At 43.5% G+C, this 24745-nt stretch overlaps 1 protein-coding gene across 1 annotated transcript in view; it reads left to right on the top strand.

Annotated features, from left to right (window-relative positions):
• The window catches only part of CCDC197 (coiled-coil domain containing 197), a 30288-nt gene extending 12390 nt beyond the window's left edge, over positions 1 to 17898 (top strand). Inside the window, exons 4-9 of the mRNA XM_072116288.1 lie at positions 18 to 175; positions 643 to 725; positions 1133 to 1305; positions 5922 to 6032; positions 7160 to 7276; positions 17392 to 17898. Of these exons, the coding sequence (XP_071972389.1) occupies positions 18 to 175; positions 643 to 725; positions 1133 to 1305; positions 5922 to 6032; positions 7160 to 7276; positions 17392 to 17577 (828 nt within the window). The 3' untranslated portion in view covers positions 17578 to 17898. The remainder of the gene's footprint in view (positions 1 to 17; positions 176 to 642; positions 726 to 1132; positions 1306 to 5921; positions 6033 to 7159; positions 7277 to 17391) is intronic.
• The last annotated feature ends 6847 nt before the right edge of the window (positions 17899 to 24745 follow it).

The following is a 24745-nucleotide window of genomic DNA, read 5'->3' as shown; positions in this document are numbered from 1 at the left end:
TGACCTATTGTCTGCAGTACTCAGAGAAAGCTGGAAAGTTTGAGAAGTTCTTGAAGGACAGTGAAGTCAAGAGAAGACGAGCAATAGCAAAATACCAGACAGAAACACGGCAAAATGAACTACGGCAGACTGAGATTGCTGAGCTGACAACACAGCTGGAAGACAAGAGGAAGAGGTAAAGAGTTAGGGCTGCACGTCTTTCACCTCCTTAAAGGGTTTGTTCAATGTCAGATTACCCCCATGAATTAGCTAATTCTGGTAGTATCTGGCACTGGAATCAACTTGCAGAATTAAGCGAAAAGACCAGGTCCCTTTTTTAGCAGATTGGTGTTACTAATCATCAGTACCTAGCTCCTTATTCTTTGTCATTCCAACACCGGATGTTGTAGTCCTGATTGTTGGATTTCCAATGGTCTATTCTATAAATAGGAAAGTTCATTAATGTAAAAATAATAATATTAAAACATGCAGCTTGTGCAAAGTCCATGTAACTAGTCCTGTTGCTGTTTGTGGAGTTGTTATATATCAGTATTCCCCTCAGTCACACCGGATTAATATTGTAGCATTGTACCTGCCCCATAGTGGAGATTATTCCAGGATAATTGTATATTTTACTGTCTTTTTCACTCGTCTCATTTACAGACAGAGGAAACTGCATGAACAGATAAAGACAAACAAAATCTATGAGGATTTCTTACTGAAAATGGTGGAGAGGGTCCCAGATAGTGAGTAGCTGGGGTCTTCTCTAGTAAATAATATACCTTTAAGTACATGTTTGTTTCTTGGTAGGCTGATTTTATGCAACAATTGTGTAGACCACTGTGTATGTGGATCACATAATATATATTATACAATAATTGTGTAAGATACATTTGTAAAATATCCTGTAGATAATAACCAGTATTCATCTTTGTTCTTCATACCCTCGAAATACTAACTATAGAGTTATCAGTCTAATTCATACTTACCCAATAAATACTAACCATCAAGGTCTCCAACCAGTGGTTATGAGTTCATGTTTATTCTAAAACAGCATAATGAATGCCAACCCGCATTCAATTCAAAAGATACCAGTCTCTGTATGCACATATTGATACAATGTATAGTAACTCGTTTCTAATCCTTTTTGTAGATTATCTAGAATATGGTGTAGATTCCCCTATGAAGGCTATTATCAGACGCTATGAGACCCTCTCTTTGACCAATGAAAATTTGGTAAACAATCTGACAGTTCTTGCGGATGAACAGGAAAGTTCACAGCTCAGACTGGAAGCTCTGAAAAGACAACATGACACCATAAGACTGGTAAAAATAATCTTTGCTTTAAAGGGTTTATTGAGGCCAATGAGAGTAGTTCAGTAGTTTCAATTTCCTGAATTAAAGAAACTCCTGAGAATTAGGTGTTTAAACGTATTTACTCCTTAGGAGCTTTAATAGAGAATGGGGGAAAGCAATGGAGAACTGTGCGATATTTGGAAGTCTAAAGGGCTCGCTCAGGTAATACGATTATTTGAGTATGGTTGTAGAAAACAAAAGTTGAAAAATTAAGAGAAGAGATCAATGTGGGAAACCTGCAGATTTCCAAATGTTTGTTGTAAGTTGAGTTTGGAATTAGGGTTGACTTTGATTATTTTAAGAGGTTAGATTTTTCCCTGGTAGTCATGGAGGGGTGGTGTTAAGGTGGGGAAAGGTATTTAAGTTATATGGATTGTTTGTGTTATATTTGTGTTACGTGATTGTATTTTTGTAGCAGATTTTATATTTTTTTGCTTTAAGAGGGGGGGTTGAGATGTTTAGGTATTATGCCTATAATAGTACAGTAGTACAATAAAGAGTAGAGAGAACAGTGGGAAAATATGTAATAGGTGTGTTGCCAATGGTAAACTATTTGTCCCATAAGTTGCTTGTGTTTTTGTTCTTTTTTGGGTGTGAGGGTAATGTGTAAACATGAAGTAACCCTGCTAAACATTGTTCTGTGGAGCAATTTGCTGAGTTGTTTCTCTTGGAACCCCTAGATGGCTATGAATAAAATTCATGCTAAAATAAGGGGCTTCATCTTAGGTGGACAATTGATATCTGCTGTTTGGGGGGTTGGAGGGTAGCTCCGCCATGGATAGGTTGATCAATCAGACTCTCATATAGGCCTCTCCATATGGATAATGCCGCCTTGACTCCCTTCTTGGTGTGGATTACCTTTGATCTATGGAATCTTTGTTTATAATGAACTTTTTTATGGCATTAGTTGTGGGGTTGTTAAATGCACATGTTTTTCATCTTTTTATATGTTCAAGGATTTTTACTTGAAAAACTTTTTGCTGGAAATTGTAAATTGATAGGTATGCTTTATCAGATTCCCCAGGTTTCTGTACCATCTCCCAGGTTTCCCTTTCTTACACAACCTCAGGTATTCTTATACCATATATACTTGAGTATAACCCGACCCAAGTATAAGCTGAGGCCCCTAATTTTACCACCAAAAACTGGCAAAACATATTAACTCGGGTATAAGCCGAGGGTGGGAAATGCATTGGTCACAGCTCCCCCTTCCCCCCAGTATATAGCCAGCCAGCTCCCAGTAGTATATAGCTAGCCAGCTCCCAGTAGTATACAGCCAGCCCCATGTAGTATACAGCCAGCCTACCCCCTGTAGTATACAGCCAGCCTGCCCCCTATAGTATACAGCCAGCCTGCCGCCTGTAGTATACATCCAGCCAGCTCCCTGTAGTATACAGCCAGCTCCCTATAGTATACAGCCTGCCAGCCTCCAGTAGTATACAACCAGCCTGCCCCCTGTAGTATACAGCTATCTCCCTATAGTGTACAGCCTGCTAACCCCCAGTAGTATACAGCCAGCCCACCCAGCACTTTAAAAAAAACCAAATATACTCTCCCTCCGGCAGCCCCGAGCCCCAGCGCGGCTCCCAGAGGTCAGTGTGGCTCCTCTTCTGTCTTCCCAGTGGCTCCTCTTCATTCTTCGGTCTTCTGTAACAGCCGGCAGAGACGCGGCATGCGCTCTGCTGGCAGGCGCATACTATGATGCGGCTGCTGATGACGTCATAGCATGCGCTGACTATCAGATAACATGGCTGCATCTCTGCCTGCTGTTACAGAAGACCAAAAAAGGAAGAGGAGCCGCGGGGAAGACAGGAGAGGAGCCATGGCGACATCGGGGAACCACGCTGAGCATCGGGGCCACCGGAGAGTGAATATATAAGTTTATTTTTTTAATTGACTCGTGTATAAGCCGAGGTGATGTTTTTCAGCACATTTTTTGTGCTGAAAAATTCGGCTTATACACAAGTATGTACGGTAGTCTCCATAGGCTGCTGAGTGAGCTCAAAGAAATCACACCAAAACTTGAAGTATGGTATAAAGATATTCCTCAGCATGACTACGACCAAAAGAGGAAGTAGTTCTGTCCTTTATTGCCGACACATAACATAATATACAAAATACTTTTGGGTTGTGGGCCTCACAGTTAGTAAGGAAGGACTACATAGATGATTGGTTGTCTGATTATCACATGCATGTAGCACCGTGGCATCATTTCTCCATAGACCATATATGGCTGTGATAGTTGTGATCATGCTCAGTGGATCTGTGATGTTTATAGCAAAACTTATCTGTAATCTCCAGGAACTGACTGTGTAGAAGACATGCATCTATTATTGGAAGTGTGCTTCCAGTATAAGGCACATACTTGGGGGCAGATCCACAGGCAGGCATCATCTTAGTTCCAGTATTTAGCAAGTGTGCAAAATGAAAGCATTTTTATTTATCATACACTAATCCTTCACATTTGCATTTCTTTTTTTTTCTGAGATGCAATTATTTTCTATGTATATGTTTACATTGTACACTCACCGGCCACTTTATTAGGTACATCTGTCCAACTGCTCGTTAACACTTAATTTCTAATCAGCCAATCACATGGCGGCAACTCAGAGCATTTAGGCATGTAGACATGGTCAAGACAATCTCCTGCAGTTCAAGCCAAGCATCAGTATGGGGAAGAAAGGTGATTTGATGCCTTTGAACATGGCATGGTTGTTGGTGCTAGAAGGGCTGGTTTGAGTATTTCAGAAACTGCTTATCTACTGGGATTTTCACGCACAACCATCTTTAGGGTTTACAGAGAATGGTCCGAAAAATATAAAACATCCAGTGAGCGGCAGTTCTGTGGGCGGAAATGCCTTGTTGATGCCAGAGGTCAGAGTAGAATGGGCAGACTGGTTCGAGCTGATACAAAGGCAACAGTTACTCAAATCGCCATCCGTTACAACCAAGGTAGGCAGAAGAGCATCTCTGAACGCACAGTACGTCGAACTTTGAGGCAGATGGGCTACAGCAGCAGAAGACCACACCGGGTGCCACTCCTTTCAGCTAAGAACAGGAAACTGAGGCTACAATTTGCACAAGCTCATCGAAATTGGACAGTAGAAGATTGGAAAAACGTTGCCTGGTCTGATGAGTCTCGATTTCTGCTACGACATTCGGATGGTCGGGTCAGAATTTGGCGTCAACAACATGAAAGCATGGATCCATCCTGCCTTGTATCAACGGTTCAGGCTGGTGGTGGTGGTGTCATGGTGTGGGGAATATTTTCTTGGCACTTTTTGGGCCCCTTGGTACCAATTGAGCATCGTTGCAACACCACAGCCTACCTGATTATTGTTGCTGACCATGTCCATCCCTTTATGACCACAATGTACCCAACATCTGATGGCTACTTTCAGCAGGATAATGCGCCATGACATAAAGCTGGAATCATCTCAGACTGGTTTCTTGAACATGACAATGAGTTCACTGTACTCAAATGGCCTCCACAGTCACCAGATCTCAATCCAATAGAGCATCTTTGGGATGTGGTGGAACGGGAGATTCGCATCATGGATGTGCAGCCAACAAATCTGCGGCAACTGTGTGATGCCATCATGTCAATATGGACCAAAATCTCTGAGGAATGCTTCCAGCACCTTGTTGAATCTATGCCACGAACAATTGAGGCAGTTCTGAAGGCAAAAGGGGGTCCAACCCGTTACTAGCATGGTGTACCTAATAAAGTGGCCGGTGAGTGTATATGTTTTGTATACAGTTTTATTTAATTTAAGAAAAATACAATACTAACAAAAAATAGTCAGGCTTAACTATGTGATATAATGAAATTTGGTATTGTAGAGGTGTATCCGTTGATAAGATACAGGCTGTCATAACTGGGGTCTATATTCTGCTGATAAGTGGCATGGAGTTTGTCTTAACAGTTCTAAAGCTTATTATCTATCCATAATTAATGACTGAATATATAATATAATAAGATAATGGGCAACCTTCTTTAATGCATCTTTAAGATTAGAGGATTTAGATTGGAAGCTTAGCAGACAAATACCTGCCGTTATGGAAAGGATGTTGTTAGTTTTCTGTTGCACTCCTGAATGTGATCTCCTCGGAGCTGAACTTCTATTGTGGTAACGTTGTGCCAGGAGAATTGAGCAACCTTTGGTTTTGTACAAGCAGGGGCATAATTAAAAGATTATAGGCCACTTGCTCAGATTCAGACTCGTGCTGAACAATAGGTGATTGTAATCCAACATAACTGAATTATGAAACAGAGTTACAAATAAAACCGTGGCAAACTGTTAAAGTGTTAGAGATAATCTGCAAAACTGACCTGATGAGTGAAATAAGAGCAAAGAGTTTCAGTAAGTGCTGCCCCATGAATGAATTGACTGTAACAAGTATTTTGGGATGTGTGTTATGAGGATGTACTTAGAAGACTCGTACATGGAAGACTAAGTAAACCTGGAATGGGATTACAGCATGTGACTAATACTAGATTTAAATTGATAGTTGATTGATTGAAATCTATTCATCTACAATCCCCATCATGTATGGTATCATGACAGATCGATCTGTTCCCTTAGACAATGACCAGTGAGTTGTCTCAACTGCAGCTGGAGTACGATCGCCTCCTGGAAAGAAACAAACAGTTAGAAATGACCTTTAACTTGGAGAAGAGTCAGTTCCGGAACCAGGTGAGAATGGCATGATCCATAGCATGAACCATTTGGAGATCAGGAGAGGCTGACTTTTTAAGATTATGCCTTCTGCTTCTCTTATAAAAGCAATAAATCTGAACTAGCAGTGAAACAGAATAAAGCACGGGGCCAGCCTCACCCTCTGACACAGAATATAGCTGCATTATTCACTGGAATTCAGCTCAAAGTCTTGTTGTGATATACAAGAGATTTTGTAGATAGCATAGAGGGAGTGTGTATATATTTAGTAAGTTTGTACTGTACTCATCTTGAAGTACATCCATCAGGCTACATTCACACGAACATGTGCCCGCCGTACTGTAGCGTACCCCCCATACACGTCAGCGCTCGGGAGAGGAGGAGCTGCACACCCCCGTCTCTTTCCACAAAGAAACATGGCGCATGGCGCAGTATTACAGGGAAAGATAGGACATGTCCTATCTTTTCCCCAGGTATGGAATGGTGCGGTGCCGCAAGTGTGCTTCACCGTACGGCTCAGTGCGCCCATTGCCAGCCTATGGGGGATGTATATACAACGTATATACGGTGGCCGTATATATATATCCCCTAACCGCCGGGTGAATGCAGCCTCACTGATGACAGACTAGTCCTACTAACCAGTTCCTCAGGAATTGTTATTCTGAGGACTTCTTTTATTATAACTCTATACACTGTGATTTTCGCTATATAGAGTTATAAAAATGATGCAAATCAGTTCAGGCTATGTCACGAAGCGCTTCAGAGTGTCTCATCCTTTAATTTATTCACTCCCCCTTACACTTTCAGTACCACCTGGTCCCGCCGTAGTATATAGAGTATATAGGATATAGAATTATAATAAAAGAAGTCCTGAAATGTACAGTAACTGGTTAGTAGGACTAATTTACCAACAGTAAAACTGATGGTAGATATCTTTCAAGATACATTATATCTTATACTATGGTCACTCCAAGAGCTGCATAGAATAGTTGTTTGTTTCTCTTTTAATGTGGACTGTTACATTTTCCTACTGCCATGGTTGTTTTAGTGTAATTACAGGGTCTGCTGTGCTTTGTGGTAGACGTAGTCCTTATATTTGACACTGTGACTTACTGTAGGTTTGTGCTGATCCTTTGTCTCTGCAGAGTGTGGAAATCGGCAGTTTATTGCTGGCTGTCATCAATCTGGCTGAGCAGTGTCATATGAAACACTACGGACCTCTGGCTGAAGTGGAACTCACCCAAAAATTAGATATGATAAAGGTAAAGTATCTCAAATATTCATGCAGGTCTAAAAAAAAGGAGGAAAAAAAATTCTCACTATGCCAGTTGCTGGTTCTCACTAATGCTGTACGTATCGGCAGTCTGGTATAAGCAACAGTACAATAAATGGAAACAGACTCCAGTGCAGGCAAAAGTACATAGACAAACAGTTAAACAATCCAAAAAATTATTCAAACATGATTAAAACGATTACTAAAAGTGAACACAAACGGACACAGGTTATTTGTTTCAAAGCTTCATAGGTCTTACTTTATAGATATATGCAGAACTAACAAACATGTTGTGCAGCATATTAAATATTTTGGGAAAACAATAAATAGGAGCATCCACCATCACCTGGGAGTTGGTGAGCCATCATGTGACACGATTAGAGATGAGCGAACACTAAAATGCTCGGGTACTCGTTATTCGAGACGAACTTTTCCCGATGCTCGAGTGCTCGTCTCGAATAACGAACCCCATTGAAGTCAATGGGAGACTCGAGCATTTTTCAAGGGGACCAAGGCTCTGCACAGGGAAGCTTGGCCAAACACCTGGGAACCTCAGAAAAGGATGGAAACACCACGGAAATGGACAGGAAACAGCAGGGGCAGCATGCATGGATGCCTCTGAGGCTGCTTAAACGCACCATTATGCCAAAATTATGGGCAACAGCATGGCCATGACAGAGTGACAGAATGAAGCTAGATAGCATCTAAAACATGCAATAATTGACCCTGACACTATAGGGGACGGCATGCAGAGGCAGCGGCAGCAGGCTAGAGAGTGTCATGGCGACATACCCTAAATGGACTCAGGCTTCAAACCAATGGGTGGCAGAGAGGAACCAAAGGAGGTGAGCAAGAAGTGCTCAAATAATATCGGTACATGATAAAAGTTTGCCAGTATATTTTGTGGATTACACAGCAGGGTGGCGACAAAGTTAACATGGAAGCCATGAAAACAACCCAAAATTCTGCCTGACACAGCTCGTTTGATAAGGGGACCATGTATGGAGGCAGTGAACTAGTAGTAGATTAAAGGTGCTGCAGTTAAAACTATGTTAGTTGGATCTTGGCATGGAGCTGGCGCTCCGCTGCCAGGCGAGCTTTCGCCAATCCAAGCCCCTGTCTCTAGGCTACTCCCCAAACAGCACTTTTGTATAAGATCAAGTGTAGTAGCGTTCTTATAAGTTTAGGATATGCCGGGTGAGGGGAATGTAAACAGATACGCAAGAAGCGCATGATGCGCATGGAGCTGGCGCTCCGCTGCCAGGCGAGCTTTCGCCAATCCAAGCCCCTGTCTCTAGGCTACTCCCCAAACAGCACTTTTGTATAAGATCAAGTGTAGTAGCGTTCTTATAAGTTTAGGATATGCCGGGTGAGGGGAATGTAAACAGATGCGCAAGAAGCGCATGATGCGCATGGAGCTGGCGCTCCGCTGCCAGGCGAGCTTTCGCAAATCCAAGCCCCTGTCTCTAGGCTACTCCCCAAACAGCACTTTTGTATAAGATCAAGTGTAGTAGCGTTCTTATAAGTTTAGGATATGGCGGGTGAGGGGAATGTAAACAGATGCGCAAGAAGCGCTGAAATAATATCCCTAAATGGTAAAAGTTTGCAAGTATATTTTGTGGATTACACAGCAGGGTGGCGACAAAGTTAACAACTTTGATGTGGAATGCCCTGTAATAGCTCTTGGGCGGTGTGCCTTTTATCGCCTAGGCTCAGCAGTTTCAGCACCGCCTGCTGTCGCTTAGCGACGGCACTGCTGCTGTGCCTAGAGCTACCGACTGATGGCGCCATGCCCACGGATGGTAATTCGGAGGAGGAGGAGGTGGAGGAGGGGTGGGAGGAGGTATAGTAGGCCTTTGAGACCTGGACCGAGGTAGGCCCCGCAATTCTCTGCGTCGGCAGTATATGACCAGCCCCAGGGTCAGACTCGGTCCCAGCCTGCACCAAGTTAAGTGTAGTAGCGTTCTTATAAGTTTGGGATATGGCGGGTTAGGGGAATGTAAACAGATGCGCAAGAAGCGCATGATGCGCATGGAGCTGGCGTTCCGCTGCCAGGCGAGCTTTCGCCAATCCAAGCCCCTGTCTCTAGGCTACTCCCCAAACAGCACTTCTAAGAACCTTTTGTATAAGATCAAGTGTAGTAGCGTTCTTATAAGTTTAGGATATGCCGGGTGAGGGGAATGTAAACAGATGCGCAAGAAGCGCTGAAATAATATCCCTAAATGGTAAAAGTTTGCCAGTATATTTTGTGGATAACACAGCAGGGTGGCGACAAAGTTAACAACTTTGATGTGGAATCCATGAAAACAACCCAAATTTCTGCCTGACACACCTCGTTTGATAAAGGGACGATGTATGGAGGCAGCTATATGGACGACTTTTGGAGGTAGCAATGGAGACAACGTGTGGAGGCTGCTATGGAGACAATTTAATTTGGATAGTGCCTGTATGTGGCAGTCCCAAACATTTTTCAAACCAGAGGAGCAGGTAGGTGGCCCTCCAGTAAAATGGGATAGATTGAGTGCCTGTATGTGGCAGTCCCAAAAATTCTTCAAACCAGAGGAGCAGGTAGGTGGCCCTCCAGTAAAATGGAATAGATTGAGTGCCTGTATGTGGCAGTCCCAAAAATTGTTCAAACCAGAGGAGCAGGTAGGTGGCCCTCCAGTAAAATGGAATAGATTGAGTGCCTGTATGTGGCAGTCCCAAAAATTCTTCAAACCAGAGGAGCAGGTAGGTGGCCCTCCAGTAAAATGGAATAGATTGAGTGCCTGTATGTGGCAGTCCCAAAAATTGTTCAAACCAGAGGAGCAGGTAGGTGGCCCTCCAGTAAAATGGAATAGATTGAGTGCCTGTATGTGGCAGTCCCAAAAATTGTTCAAACCAGAGGAGCAGGTAGGTGGCCCTCCAGTAAAATGGAATAGATTGAGTGCCTGTATGTGGCAGTCCCAAAAATTGTTCAAACCAGAGGAGCAGGTAGGTGGCCCTCCAGTAAAATGGAATAGATTGAGTGCCTGTATGTGGCAGTCCCAAAAATTGTTCAAACCAGAGGAGCAGGTAGGTGGCCCTCCAGTAAAATGGAATAGATTGAGTGCCTGTATGTGGCAGTCCCAAAAATTCTTCAAACCAGAGGAGCAGGTAGGTGGCCCTCCAGTAAAATGGAATAGATTGAGTGCCTGTATGTGGCAGTCCCAAAAATTGTTCAAACCAGAGGACCGGGTAGGTGGCCCTCCAGAAAAATGGAATAGATTGAGTGCCTGTATGTGGCACTCACAAAAATTGTTTCAAACAGAGGACCGGGTAGGTGGCCCTCCAGAAAAATTAAATGCATGAAGTACTATAGCAAGAGCCAGTGGGCCCTGTCAAAAAATAGCCATTTTCCTCTGCTTTACTGTACAAAGAGGAGGAGAAGGAGGAAAATGAGGAGGAGGAGGAGGAGTGGATCAATTATTCAGGTTGAGCTTCCTTCACCTGGTGGAGATTGGAAATTCTGAGAAATCCAGCCTTTATTCATTTTAATAAGCGTCAGCCTGTCAGCGCTGTCAGTCGACAGGCGTGTACGCTTATCGGTGATGATGCCACCAGCTGCACTGAAAACCCGCTCGGACAAGACGCTAGCGGCAGGGCAGGCAAGAACCTCCAAGGCGTACAGCGCCAGTTCGTGCCACATGTCCAGCTTTGAAACCCAGTAGTTGTAGGGAGCTGTGTGATCATTTAGGACGATGGTATGGTCAGCTACGTACTCCCTCACCATCTTTCTGTAAAGATCAGCCCTACTCTGCCGAGACTGGGGACAGGTGACAGTGTCTTGCTGGGGTGACATAAAGCTGGCAAAAGCCTTGTAAAGCGTACCCTTGCCAGTGCTGGACAAGCTGCCTGCTCGCCTACTCTCCCTCGCTACTTGTCCCGCAGAACTACGCACTCTGCCGCTAGCGCTGTCAGAAGGGAAATACTGTTTCAGCTTGTGCACCAGGGCCTGCTGGTATTCATGCATTCTCACACTCCTTTCCTCTGCAGGGATGAGAGTGGCAAGATTTTGCTTGTACCGTGGGTCCAGGAGAGTGAACACCCAGTAATCGGTGCTGGAATAAATTCTTTGAACGCGAGGGTCACGGGATAGGCAGCCTAGCATGAAATCTGCCATATGCGCCAGAGTACCAACGCGTAAGAATTCACTCCCCTCACTGGCCTGACTGTCCATTTCCTCCTCCTCCAACTCCTCCAACTCCTCTTCTTCTGCCCATACACGCTGAACAGTGAAGGACTCAACAATGGTCCCCTCTTGTGTCTCGCCAACATTCTCCTCCTCTTCCTCCTCATCCTCCTCCACCTCCACCTCCTCCGATATGCGCTGAGAAACAGACCTCAGGGTGCTTTGGCTATCAACAAGGGAATATTCTTCCCCCGTCTCTTGTGACGAGCGCAAAGCTTCCGACTTCATGCTGACCAGAGAGTTTTTCAACAGGCCAAGCAGCGGGATGGTGAGGCTGATGATGGCGGCATCGCCACTGACCATCTGTGTTGACTCCTCAAAGTTACTCAGCACCTGACAGATATCAGACATCCACGTCCACTCCTCATTGTAGACTTGAGGAAGCTGACTGACCTGACTACCAGTTCTGGTGGAAGTTGACATCTGGCAGTCTACAATCGCTCTGCGCTGCTGGTAAACTCTGGATAACATGGTCAGTGTTGAATTCCACCTCGTGGGCACGTCGCACAACAGTCGGTGAGCGGGCAGTTGGAGGCGGCGCTGCGCTGCCCTGAGAGTGGCAGCATCTGGGCTGGACTTCCTGAAATGCGCACAGATGCGGCGCACCTTCGTGAGCAAATCAGACAGATTGGGGTATGTCTTGAGGAAACGCTGCACTATCAGATTTAACACATGGGCCAGGCATGGCACATGTGTCAGTCTGCCGAGTTGCAGAGCCGCCACCAGGTTACGGCCGTTGTCACACACAACCATTCCCGGCTTGAGGTTCAGCGGTGCCAGCCACAGATCAGTCTGCGCCGTGATGCCCTGTAATAGCTCTTGGGCGGTGTGCCTTTTGTCGCCTAGGCTCAGCAGTTTGAGCACCGCCTGCTGTCGCTTAGCGACGGCACTGCTGCTGTGCCTAGAGCTACCGACTGATGGCGCCGTGCCCACGGATGGTAGTTCGGAGGAGGAGGGGTGGGAGGAGGAGGAGGCATAGTAGGCCTGAAACACCTGGACCGAGGTAGGCCCCGCAATCCTCGGCGTCGGCAGTATATGAGCAGCCCCAGGGTCAGACTCGGTCCCAGCCTCCACCAAGTTAACCCAATGTGCCGTCAGCGATATATAGTGGCCCTGCCCGGCAGCACTCGTCCACGTGTCCGTGGTCAGGTGGACCTTGTCAGAAACGGCGTTGGTCAGGGCACGGATGATGTTGTCTGACACGTGCTGGTGCAGGGCTGGGACGGCACATCGGGAAAAGTAGTGGCGGCTGGGGACCGAATACCGAGGGGCGGCCGCCGCCATGAGGTTGCGAAAGGCCTCGGTCTCTACTAGCCTATAGGGCAGCATCTCCAGGCTAAGCAATCTGGAGATGTGCACATTAAGGGCTTGGGCGTGCGGGTGGGTTGCACTATATTTGCGTTTCCGCTCCAGCGTCTGGGGTATGGAGAGCTGAACGCTGGTGGATGCTGTGGAGGATCGTGGAGGCGACGATGGGGTTTTTGTGGCAGGGTCCTGGGCAGGGGGCTGACTAGCAGCTGACACAGGGGAAGGAGCAGTGGTGTGCACGGCCGGAGGTGAACGGGCTTGTTGCCACTGAGTGGGGTGCTTAGCATTCATATGCCTGCGCATACTGGTGGTAGTTAAGCTAGTAGTGGTGGAACCCCTGCTGAGCCTGGTTTGGCAAATGTTGCACACCACAGTCCGTCGGTCATCCGGTGTTTCCTTAAAGAACCTCCACACTTCTGAAGATCTAGCCCTCGCCGCAAGAGCCCTCACCACGGGAGCTTCACTAGTTGACAGTGGCGCTGATGCACCAGCTCTGGCCCTGCCTCTCCGTCTGGCCCCACCACTGCCTCTTCCAACCTGTTCAGGTCGAGGACTCTCCTCCGTCTCAGAAGCACTGTGTTCACCCGGCCTCTCAACCCAGCTTGGGTCTGTCACCTCATCATCCTCCGATCCCTCAGTCTGCTCCCCCCTCGGACTTCCTGCCCTGACAACAACTTCCCCACTGTCTGACAACCGTGTCTCCTCATCGTCGGACACCTCTTTACACACTTCCACTACGTCAAGAAGGTCATCATCACCCACAGACTGTGACTGGTGGAAAACCTGGGCATCGGAAAATTGCTCAGCAGCAACCGGACAAGTGGTTTGTGACTGTGGGAAGGGTCCAGAAAACAGTTCCTCAGAGTATGCCGGTTCAAATGGCAAATTTTCCTGGGAGGGGGCAGACTGGGGGGGAGGAGGCTGAGGTGCAGGAGCTGGAGGAGTGGGGATTTCGGTGACATGGGTGGACTGCGTGGAAGACTGACTGGTGGTGGACAAATTGCTCGAAGCATTGTCAGCAATCCACGACATCACCTGTTCGCACTGTTCTGGCCTCAACAGTGCTCTACCACGAGTCCCAGTAACTTCAGACATGAACCTAGGGAGTGTAGCTCTGCGGCGTTCCCCTGCTCCCTCATCAGCAGGTGGTGTCTCACCCCGCCCAGGACCACGGCCTCTGACCCCTGCAGTAGTTGGACGCCCACGTCCCCGCCCTCGTCCTCTACCCCTAGCCCTGGGGTTAAACATTTTTTAATATGAGAGTTATAACTTTTTTTTTTTTTTTACTTTTTTTTGTTTTTTTTTTGTGTTTTTTTGTGTTTTTTGTTTTTTTTTGTGTTTTTTGTTTTTTTTTGAGTTTTTAGAACCAAACAATCCTATCCTATTGCTATGGCTATTTTCTAGCCAAGTATCAAAGGAAGCACACTACTATGCCAGATGAGATGACACTGAGTTAGTGCCTAATAGAAATCCAACCCCTACTGAATTTTGCCACTTCAGCCTTTGCTATGGATATGTGCGCCACTAAGCGCAGAACACAGCGGTCGCAAGTCTCACTACAAATTGCTCAGAATTGGCAAGTACATGCACTGCAGAAACTACAGCCACCAGCAGATCAACCAGAAATCAAATATATAGAACGCTACTGTAGGCTTCAAGAAGCTATTTGTATTCTCCTATGGCTATTTTCTAGCCAAGTATCAAAGGAAGCACACTACTATGCCAGATGAGATGACACTGAGTTAGTGCCTAATAGAAATCCAACCCCTACTGAATTTTCCCACTTCAGCCTTTGCTATGGATATGTGCGCCACTAAGCGCAGAACACAGCGGTCGCAAGTCTCACTACAAATTGCTCAGAATTGGCAAGTACATGCACTGCAGAAACTAAAGCCACCAGCAGATCAACCAGAAATCAAATATATAGAACGCTACTGTAGGCTTCAAGAAGCTGTTTGTATTCTCCTATGGCTATTTTCTAGCCAAGTATCAAAGGAAGCACACTACTATGCCAGATGAGATGACACTGAGTTATTGCCTAATAGAAATCCAACCCCTACTGAATTTTCCCACTTCGGTCTTTGCTATGGATATGTGTGCCACTAAGAGCTAAACACAACGGTAGCAAGTCCCCCTGCTAATTCCTCACAAAATGGTAAAAGATGCAAATTAAAATAAAAAAAGTAGAACGTTATTGTAGCCCTAAGAAGGGCTGTTGGGTTCTTTGAGAATCACTCCTGCCTAACAGTAAGCTAATAGAACACCCTAACGCTTTCCCTGACCAGCAGCAGCTCTCTCCCTAGCGGCATCCAGAGACAGAATGATCCGAGCAGCGCGGCCAGCGGCTAGTCTATCCCAGGGTCACCTGATCTGGCCAGCCAACCACTGCTATCGACGTGTAAGGGTACCACGTCATGCTGGGTGGAGTGCAGAGTCTCCTGGCTTGTGATTGGCTCTGTTTCTGGCCGCCAAAAAGCAAAACGGCGGGAGCTGCCATTTTCTCGAGCGGGCGAAGTATTCGTCCGAGCAACGAGCAGTTTCGAGTACCCTAATGCTCGACCGAGCATCAAGCTCGGACGAGCATGTTCGCTCATCTCTAGACACGATGTATGCTGTACTGATACAACAATATAGACACATGTTCACAAATTCTAGACATGATGTATAAAACAGCACAAGTCACTGTAGTACAGGCAGTCCCCAGGTTACATACAAGATAGGGTCTGTAGGTTTGTTCTTAAGTTGAATTTGTATGTAAGTCGGAACTGTATATTTTATCATTGTAACCCCAGACAGAACTTTTTTGGTCTCTGTGACAATTGGATTTTAAAAATGTTGGGTTGTCATAAGAACCAGGATTAACACTAAAGCTTCATTACAGACACCTCTGATAACTGTTATAGCTGATTATTGTAGCTTAGGGCTAAAGTACAATAAATTACCAATATCCAGTGGTCCATTTGTAACTAGGGATCGTATGTACTTCGAGTGTTCTTAAGTAGGGGACCGCCTGTATATGTAACAGAGAAAATGTGCAGTTCAATCATTTTGGAATTGGAGGGCGGGGGCTGTAATGGATGACATTAGAGTCAATTTTCCCGGGTTCCTGCCTCATCAAGCTATGAAATAATATAAAATTCCTTTTTTTATCCTGAAGTATAGCTGGGAAAGATTAGGGGAGAAATAATGAACACAAGCCTAATAGTATATGCATAACTACAGTTAATGGGTCTTTCTTCCAGTCCCCCGCCCTAAAAAAAATAGAAAAAGATACAAATAATGGGACACTGTAAATGTACATAAAAAAGCTGATCCCACAAAAAACCATCTTGGTTGAACCCATAAAAAGAGAACCAAAAAATATAATGGTATATTTGTAGCTTTTAAAATCTCTCCAGTAGAAAAATGGCTATGCGGGCAAAAAAATTAAAAGATAGTGATGGTAGAAAAGACATGACACAGAATTAGAACAGAAAATGATACAGAGATAAAAATAAAGCTCCAAAGGCTTTGCCATTTTTCGAAATGGTGGTTGAAATGCTGCAATTTTCCATGATTTCAGAAAGTTGTGACTTAAATTGCACTTAAAACCCAAATGGGCCACATTTACAATATGCAATTTGCCTGTGTAGTGTGCAGACTGTGCCAGATTCAGGATTTCTGGCTCACATTCTTCATGAATCTGATGCTCCCTGCACTGCCCTGCCAGAGTGCACCACTTTTTTTGGCGCACCTTTAACATAGGGCAGTGGTTGCAAACCTATGGCACGGGTGCCAGAGATGGCACTCGGAGCCCTTTCTGTGGGCACTCAGGACATTGCCCCAGGACAGAGTTCACCAAACAGGACCAAATCCACCGAATCTTCCTGCATTCCCAGGCAACTGCTCTCAGAAGATCTTTGGAGGTCATCCTCTTGGACCAACCATTCTTCCTGTACAGAGAGACCCTAGAGGGAAGCTACAATGTGAGTCTGAATTTGCCCTCCTTCTTTCAACTATATTGGTGGCCTCAGGCGGCCGATACAATTGAAAGATGTGGAAGAACAGGTTACAATGAGTTACTGCTTAAAATGCCATGCTGGCACTTCACGGTAAATAAGAGGATATTTTGGTTGTTGTTTGGGCACTCGGTCTCTAAAAGGTTCACCATCACTGACATAGGGCGTGTGATACATTTCTGTCGGACTTTGCATGTTAAATCTGACAACTGTGCGCTGGATCGCCCCCTTCAGTGCAGAAATTTGTGTTGCATGAAAAATAGTGCAGCCGTGCAAATAAAACAGTCGTGTTCGACACAAATGTGCAAAGTCTGACAGAAAACTGGCACATGGCCCCCAATGAGACTGAGTGGCGTTAGGTAATGTCTATGAGTGTGTGAAAACTCATTTTACAGTTCAGTTATGCGCTAATTTCTGGCTCTTTCATAGAAATTGAGTAAGCAGTCAGACCTATTCTATTCTTGTGGTCAGACTCTTATCTTGTAATCCAAGGATAGTAAGGGAATGAATGTTGGCTATCTTCTGGTGAATATGTTGAAGATAACCTGCATGGGTTGCATTACTTGTAAGTGTTTTATATCTTTTTAGGAATACATTCTGGAAAAAATTCAAATAGAAAAACTGGCAAAATCTTCTTATGAAGATCTCCAGCTTCTGTCGCTTACAGAGGAACACAGTACAAAAGTAAAGAAGACGACAAGCAACAAGGAACCTCAGAAAAAATTACTAAATGTGAATAAGCGTCCCATCTCCAACACTAGATCAAAGGTGTGAACAACGGTTATAAAGGCCACCTGGACTGGACTTACCTTCCCTAAAGACAAGAAGTTTCTTCCTGCTGAGATGACCTCTACACATTTTGGCCATGTATGACGTGATGCACAGAATGTTTATGTGGAATTTCTCTCATCTGAAATGTTTTCATTCAGAAACTGTAATCTGAATGAGCTCCAGAATTTCCACAATTAAATCAATGAAGTCGTAATTTTGTCTCCCTGGCCAGTGTATGGCATGGAAAGCTCCGAATACCAAGAGTTCTTTCAGTTTTGAGTGTAAATATAAAGTTTAATAATAAAATGTATTTAAATATAACAACTCTTATGATCTTCTAGTAACTTTTTATAACAGTAAAAAACAGTGTCAGACAGGATTTCCTCGGGCCCACCAGATAAAATTATCCTAGGGGCCCACCGTTCATCAACCCTAAAAAATAAACCCTAGTAGTCTTCCCATTTGGATGTCTTCTAGGGTCCTGTATTGGGTTAGAGTCTGGGCCCAACGGAGAATCCTCTGGATCTCTGGTGGACCAGTAAAAACCAGGTAAAGAAGAATTCCTTGAATCCAGCTACCCAGTAGTTCATAAAGGTACAAAAAGGCTTTATTTCACCAAATTTTATTATGACCTCCTAAATAGGAGCATTTGCAGACAAAACAAGGTGTTTATAGAAGGTGATCCGAAAAATAGAAAATCTGTAGCACATCCAAGTAAAATATTTATATTCCTTTATTCTTCATTCGTGGTGAACATGTAGGTAGGGTGTACCTGCAATCCGCGACATGGATCGCGGGAGCACCCGTAACAGGCATAAACACATACTTTGCATGGGGACCCCCTCTTCAGAGGGGGACACTTCTGATGTATATGATGTAAACGTGGAAAACAATACCAACAGAAATGCTTCCATCAGAAAGAAAAAATATACTAAAAACAAATTATCCTCTTACAATGCTTCAAAAAATGGGGCAAGCAAAACAGATGAGGACTATGGATAAAAAAGATACATGACTCTGAAATCCAAAAAGTAAACATCCAATGTTCAGAACAAGATCAAGATAATGGGGGTCATTTACTAAGGGCCCAAATCGCAGTTTTACGGCGGGTTACCCAAATTTTTCCGTTTTGCGGCGATTTTCCCTGAATTTCCCCCGGATTTTGGCGCACGCGATCGGATTGTGGCGCATCGGCGTGCACGCTACGGAAATCGGGGGCGTGGCCAAACGAAAACCCGACGGATTCGGAGAAACCACCGCATTTAAAAAAAAAAAAAGTGTCACTGGACACGCGCATACTTGCACTTCGGCGCAGCAGCGACACCTGGTGAACGTCGGAGGAACTGCCTTAGTGAATCGCCAGAAGACCCGAATCCTCCACACAAAACGCGCTGCTGGATCGCGACAGGACCAGGTAAGTAAATCTGCCTCAATGTTCTAGTCCCCTCACCAACAGCAATATCTAAAGACCAATTTTCAGTTCTATCAAATGGCTTTAATTTTGTTCCTTCAAAGAATTTTTACATTTTTCAGACACTGTTAGATGTCAATCAATTTGTGAGGTCCATCACAGTTAAAAGACACTTTTTTTTCCGAGGACTGTAACACTGGTGTACATTTTTCTTCCATAGATGGCGTCAAAACCAATGAATTTGCAGGTTTAACCTTTGCTGAACAGAATGCTCTCATGTTATTACATGACTTAAGTGACACTTAAGAGTTATTTGCTATACAGAATACTGATATCAATTTTGCCATGTCTAACAACACATTTTATTCTATAAAATCTAGGATCACAGCACTGGATTTATTTCAGAGTTCGGTTGAAAAAGAGTTACATGGGGCGTGGCTTGGCTGCTGAAGGAGATGGCCGTGTGAGTGAGGAGCTCCGTCTCAACTACCACTGAACAACGGCAATTAACAGCAGTAGACGACCCAAAATGCCCGGAAAACATCAAGGGCCACCTTTAAGCCATAGTACACGGAAAAGAGGAGGTAAAGACATGATGCATGGACAAATAGGACAGTATTTCCCGAGAGAGCCGCGGACCAGCAAAGATGGCGCCGGGAAAAACAGACACGCGGCGGCTGCCGCGCTGAGCGACTTGGAGGAAGATTCCACATTCCACCGCCCGGCATCCCGTCTACCGAGACCAAGTAAGTCTCCCTCAAGCTTTGAGGTCCCAGAAAGATGGAGCATAGGCTCCAAAACTCCGGGGTGCTCGTTTTCATTATCCCCAGCACAAACGGAGGAAGACACAAGCATGCTTCCATTAACCCTGCAGGACACGGAGAGCTCACAGGCCTCAGGCACCTCAGCTCAAAGGTACCAAGAGGGATCAAGGTCCCCCACAGGCAGCCCAGCTAAACAAAAGGCTAAAACTGGGGACATAGAAACTGAGGAACACTCACAACAAATACAGCCTAATGTACCAGGGACACCTGCCGTTTTTGCCAAATTTCAAACTACGAACAACACAGTCTCTGAAACGACATTAAAGGCAATGTTAGAAGCATTTAAATACTCTCTGCAAAGAGACCTTGCTTCACTCATCAAACCACTGCAAACGACAGTAGATGACTTAGGTGACAGAGTGTCGCACCTGGAAAATAAAATGGCAGATTTCACCTCTGCACACAACGAGTTGGTGGACTCACACAATACATTAGATGATAAAGTGGAAGCACTACAAGCAAAAATGGTGGACTCTGAGGACCGAGACCGCCGGAATAATCTGAAAATAAGAGGCATTCCAGAGATGGTTTTGGGTATACATCTGCGCAAATATGTCCAACAAATGGCCAAAACATTGATCCCAGAACTTTCAGAATATGAAATGTCAATTGATAGGGTACATAGAGTACCAAAACCTTCTTCATTATCTGAAAACATACCCAGGGATGTACTTGCAAGGTTTACTTTTTTTCAAACCAAAGAAAATCTGCTGAATCAAGCGAGGAAGCTACAGAAACTACCAGAGCCATATACAGATATCAAACTATTTGTGGACTTATCAGCAGCTACTTTACAGGCGAGAAGGAGATTAATGCCAGTCACCTCCATACTCAGACAAAATGAGATCCAATATAGATGGGGTTTCCCCACAAAGATATTGATAAAGAGACAGAATAATATCGTGTCTATCACAGAAGTGGAAGAAGGCTTGAAAACACTGAAGGCCTGGGGGATGTCTACGGATCATGACCCACTTACATCTCCAAACAAAAACCCGTCAAAGATGGACCCTGAATGGCGCACAAAGAGGAAAACTTGAACTGTGCAGAAATCATCAAAAGGATAAGTAGGTGGTAGTTTTTGAGATGGAACTGAGTCTCCAATCCCATATTTCCACTTGAGGTTACCCTGTTTAAAATCCTAAGTGTGGATCTCCACGGGTAGCATATCTGTACCGGTGAACATCCATACAGATCTTTTTCTATATGTTGTTATTATATTATATGGTTATGTTAAAAATGGCATTAAGTGATATATTAAGTAGACTATGGATAATTCCAATTAGATATCAGAAAGTAGACGTTTATCAGGTAATTTACAAACACTCCATGAGTTTTAAAAATGGGGACTAAAATCCTGTCTATGAATGTGAAAGGCTTAAATAGCCCGTATAAGAGATCTCTATTATGGAGAGAAGGTAACAGATATAAAGCGGATATTGTTTGTGCCCAAGAGACACATATCAGAGCACAAAACCCTCCTAAGATAAATCACCCAGCCTTCCCCACAGTTTTAATGTCCACATATAACAAAAAAAAAAGAGGGGTGATGATCGCTTTTAAAAATACACTAGCGGTGACAATAAATTACCAGGAGATAGACCCAAACAGCAGATTCATCATAATAGTATGCACACTCAACAATGTGCAATACACATTAGTAAATTTATATGCTCCTAATAGTAAACAAAGAGGATTCACACTGAAACTATGGAAAAAAATAAGGAAAGTCAAATCTGGGGCATTAATTATATGTGGCGATTTCAACACAATTAATCACCCCCAATTAGATACTAACTCTAAGGCAAAACCCAGAGCTTTTACCCTTGACTCCTTTTTATGGCAAGAAGACCTGTATGACATATGGAGGATTCAACACTCCTGTGAAAAAGATTACACATTTTACTCTGCTAGATATGACTCATACTCGAGAATCGATATGTTTCTAATTGATAGGAATCTCATAGAAAACGTGATCTCATCAGAAATAGGATCCATACAGTGGTCCGACCACGCACCGATCACAGTCACTATTAAAGATGCCTTTGCGATCCAAAATGACTATATTTGGAGAGCTAATTTATCTTTCCTATCTCAGGAAAAATATGCTATGCAGATAGAAAATGTACTAAATGAGTTCTTTAAATACAATGATAATGGGAACGCTGACATTTGTTCCACTTGGATAAGTCATAAAATGTTTGTTAGGGAGGAGCTTAAGAGAATAAATAATCGAGTCAAGAAGGAAAGAGAGAGAGAAGTAAACAAAGTTATGAACAAAATAAATTATCTAGAAAACAAGCATAAAAAACATCCCACTATTGCTACTCAACAAGCTTTAAGGTCAGAAAGAGATAGTCTACGCAACCTACTCCTGCATAAATTTGCATATTCACTACAGAAACTTAAATTGAAACATTATTCCCAAGGCCAAAAAGCCGGCTCAGTTTTAGCAAATATGCTAAAAAAAAGAATGAACAAATCCAAAATAGCCTATATCATACACCCCACAACTGGGGAAAAAATTATGACACCACGAGGAATCGCAAATGAATTTAAAGAATATTATGCCAGGCTGTATAACTTAATAGAGGACAGAAACACTCCACAACCCACTAATGAGGAAATACTAAAATTCTTAGACAATATCCCCCTGCCGCGAATTTCAGAACAACAACTAACAATTTTAAATAGAGAAATCACTTTGGAAGAAGTAGAAGATAGCATTAAAAAAACCCCTAAAGATAAAGCGCCAGGGCCGGACGGCCTACCAGGAGGCTATTATAAAAAATTTAAGAAGATATTATCCCCATATCTCCTAAAAGTATATAAAGCAGCAAATGAGAGAGGAAGCTTTCCTAAGGAAATGCTTACTGCCCACATTGTAACTCTACCAAAACCAGGGAAATCACCTACGGTCCCCTCCAACTTTAGACCCATATCCTTACTAAATTGCGACGTTAAACTGTATGCCTCAATAATTGCCAATAGGCTTAAGGAAGTGTTACCAGAAATAATCAAAGCAGATCAAACAGGATTTACGCCAGGAAGACAAGCCCCTGACAATACACGTAGAGTATTGAACTTGCTACAGCATTGTGAAGCAAATAAGCTCTCATCATTATTTATTACAATAGACGCCGAAAAGGCGTTCGATAGGATTAATTGGACATACGCTTTTTTAGTTTTAGAAAAATTTGGGATTACAGGAAGAATACAGCAAGCAATTAGAGCACTATATTCCATCCCAAATGCAAAAGTCTTTACAAATGGTGTCCTCTCACAGGAGTTTTCATTAACCAATGGAACAAGACAGGGATGCCCCCTATCCCCAATTTTCTTTATCCTGTCAATAGAGCCCTTGGCCCAAGCTATTAGACTAAAAGAAAAAATCACAGGGATCCAAATAGGAGAGGAAGAGTACAAAATCGCATTATTCGCGGATGATATCCTCATAAATTTATCTAACCCTGAAACATCGGTACCACCGTTAATGGAAATATTTGAAGAATTTAGTAGGATATCATATTATAAAGTTAATAATAACAAATCTCAGGTCCTGCCTTTAAACATGAATGAAAGAAGAATTAATTCCCTAAAACAAAAATATACTTTAGATTGGCAAACCTCCAAAATACAGTACCTAGGGGTACAGATTTCATCCCCATTCAAAGATACTTACCACAATAACTTTCCTACCTTATTAACCACAATAGAGAGAGAATTAAAAGATTATTCCAATCAAATCCTATCATGGTTTGGGCGTATTGCCACATTTAAAATGATGGTCCTACCGAAATTTTTATATTTATTTAGGACTCTACCAATAGATATACCAAAAATATTTTTCCAAAAATTACAGGGCATGATTAGTAAGTTTGTGTGGGCAAATAAAAAACCAAGAATAGCTATAGATATATTACAAAAGCAAAAATCAACGGGGGGCCTTGGCCTACCAAACATGAAAGATTATTATATTGCAGCTCAATTAGATAGCTCTTTACACTGGTGGGATTCCTCAGAAGATAAAACCTGGCACAACATAGAAAAGCAGGTACAGGGTAATAAATCCTTAAGAGCACTTATAATGCAACAGATAGCTGATAATAAAAAAAAAATAACAACAAAATCCCCTATAATAAATACAACTCTGCAGGCTTGGTCAAGACTAGTTAGTCAACCAGGTAATAAGACCAAGCTCCCCTTGAACTGCATTCCCTTGGATTTCCTAGAGGAGAGAGTTCAAGGATTAGACCTGAGAATATGGAAAACAAACGGAATAACTAATGTGCAGCATTTAATGGAGCAAGATGTAGTGTACCCCTTCTCCGAAATTCAAAAAAAGTACAATATTCCCCATAGAGAGTTTTATAAGTTCTTACAAATAAGAAGCCTCTTGAACGGAGGTATCTGTAACTCATTGGAAGTAGGAAAAGAAATTGTACAATACCTCACAACAACCAATAAGAAAGTCAAAGGAATTTCTTTCTTTTATAACCAATTAAACCAGAAAGTATATATGAAAAAACTTCCACATATGTGTAAATGGGAGGAAGACCTGAATAAAGTATACACAACACAGCAATGGCAAAATGCTCTCTCATTAGCGCAGAAAGTCCTGAGATGCACATCACACCAAGAATCAATGGTGAAAACTAGAATGAGATGGTACTTTACCCCCTCAAAATTAAACCAAATTTTCCCAAATGTGACCTCAAGTTGCTGGCGTAAATGCAATAATAAAGGTACTCTCCTGCATACCTTGTGGTCGTGCCCATCAATTCAACAATTATGGAAGGCTAGTGAATGTATAATAGGAAAGATAATAGATAAACACTTAACTCTAAGGGCCTCCCAAGCACTTCTACTAATGGAGATGGATGACATCCCTACTAAATTTAGAACGGTGGTAATTCACATTCTGATGGCCACTAAG

This window comes from Engystomops pustulosus, chromosome 7, assembly GCF_040894005.1.
Source record: "Engystomops pustulosus chromosome 7, aEngPut4.maternal, whole genome shotgun sequence".
Lineage (NCBI taxonomy): Eukaryota > Metazoa > Chordata > Amphibia > Anura > Leptodactylidae > Engystomops > Engystomops pustulosus.
Note: the sequence above shows the minus strand (reverse complement) of the source record. Positions and strands in the feature narration are given on the sequence as shown.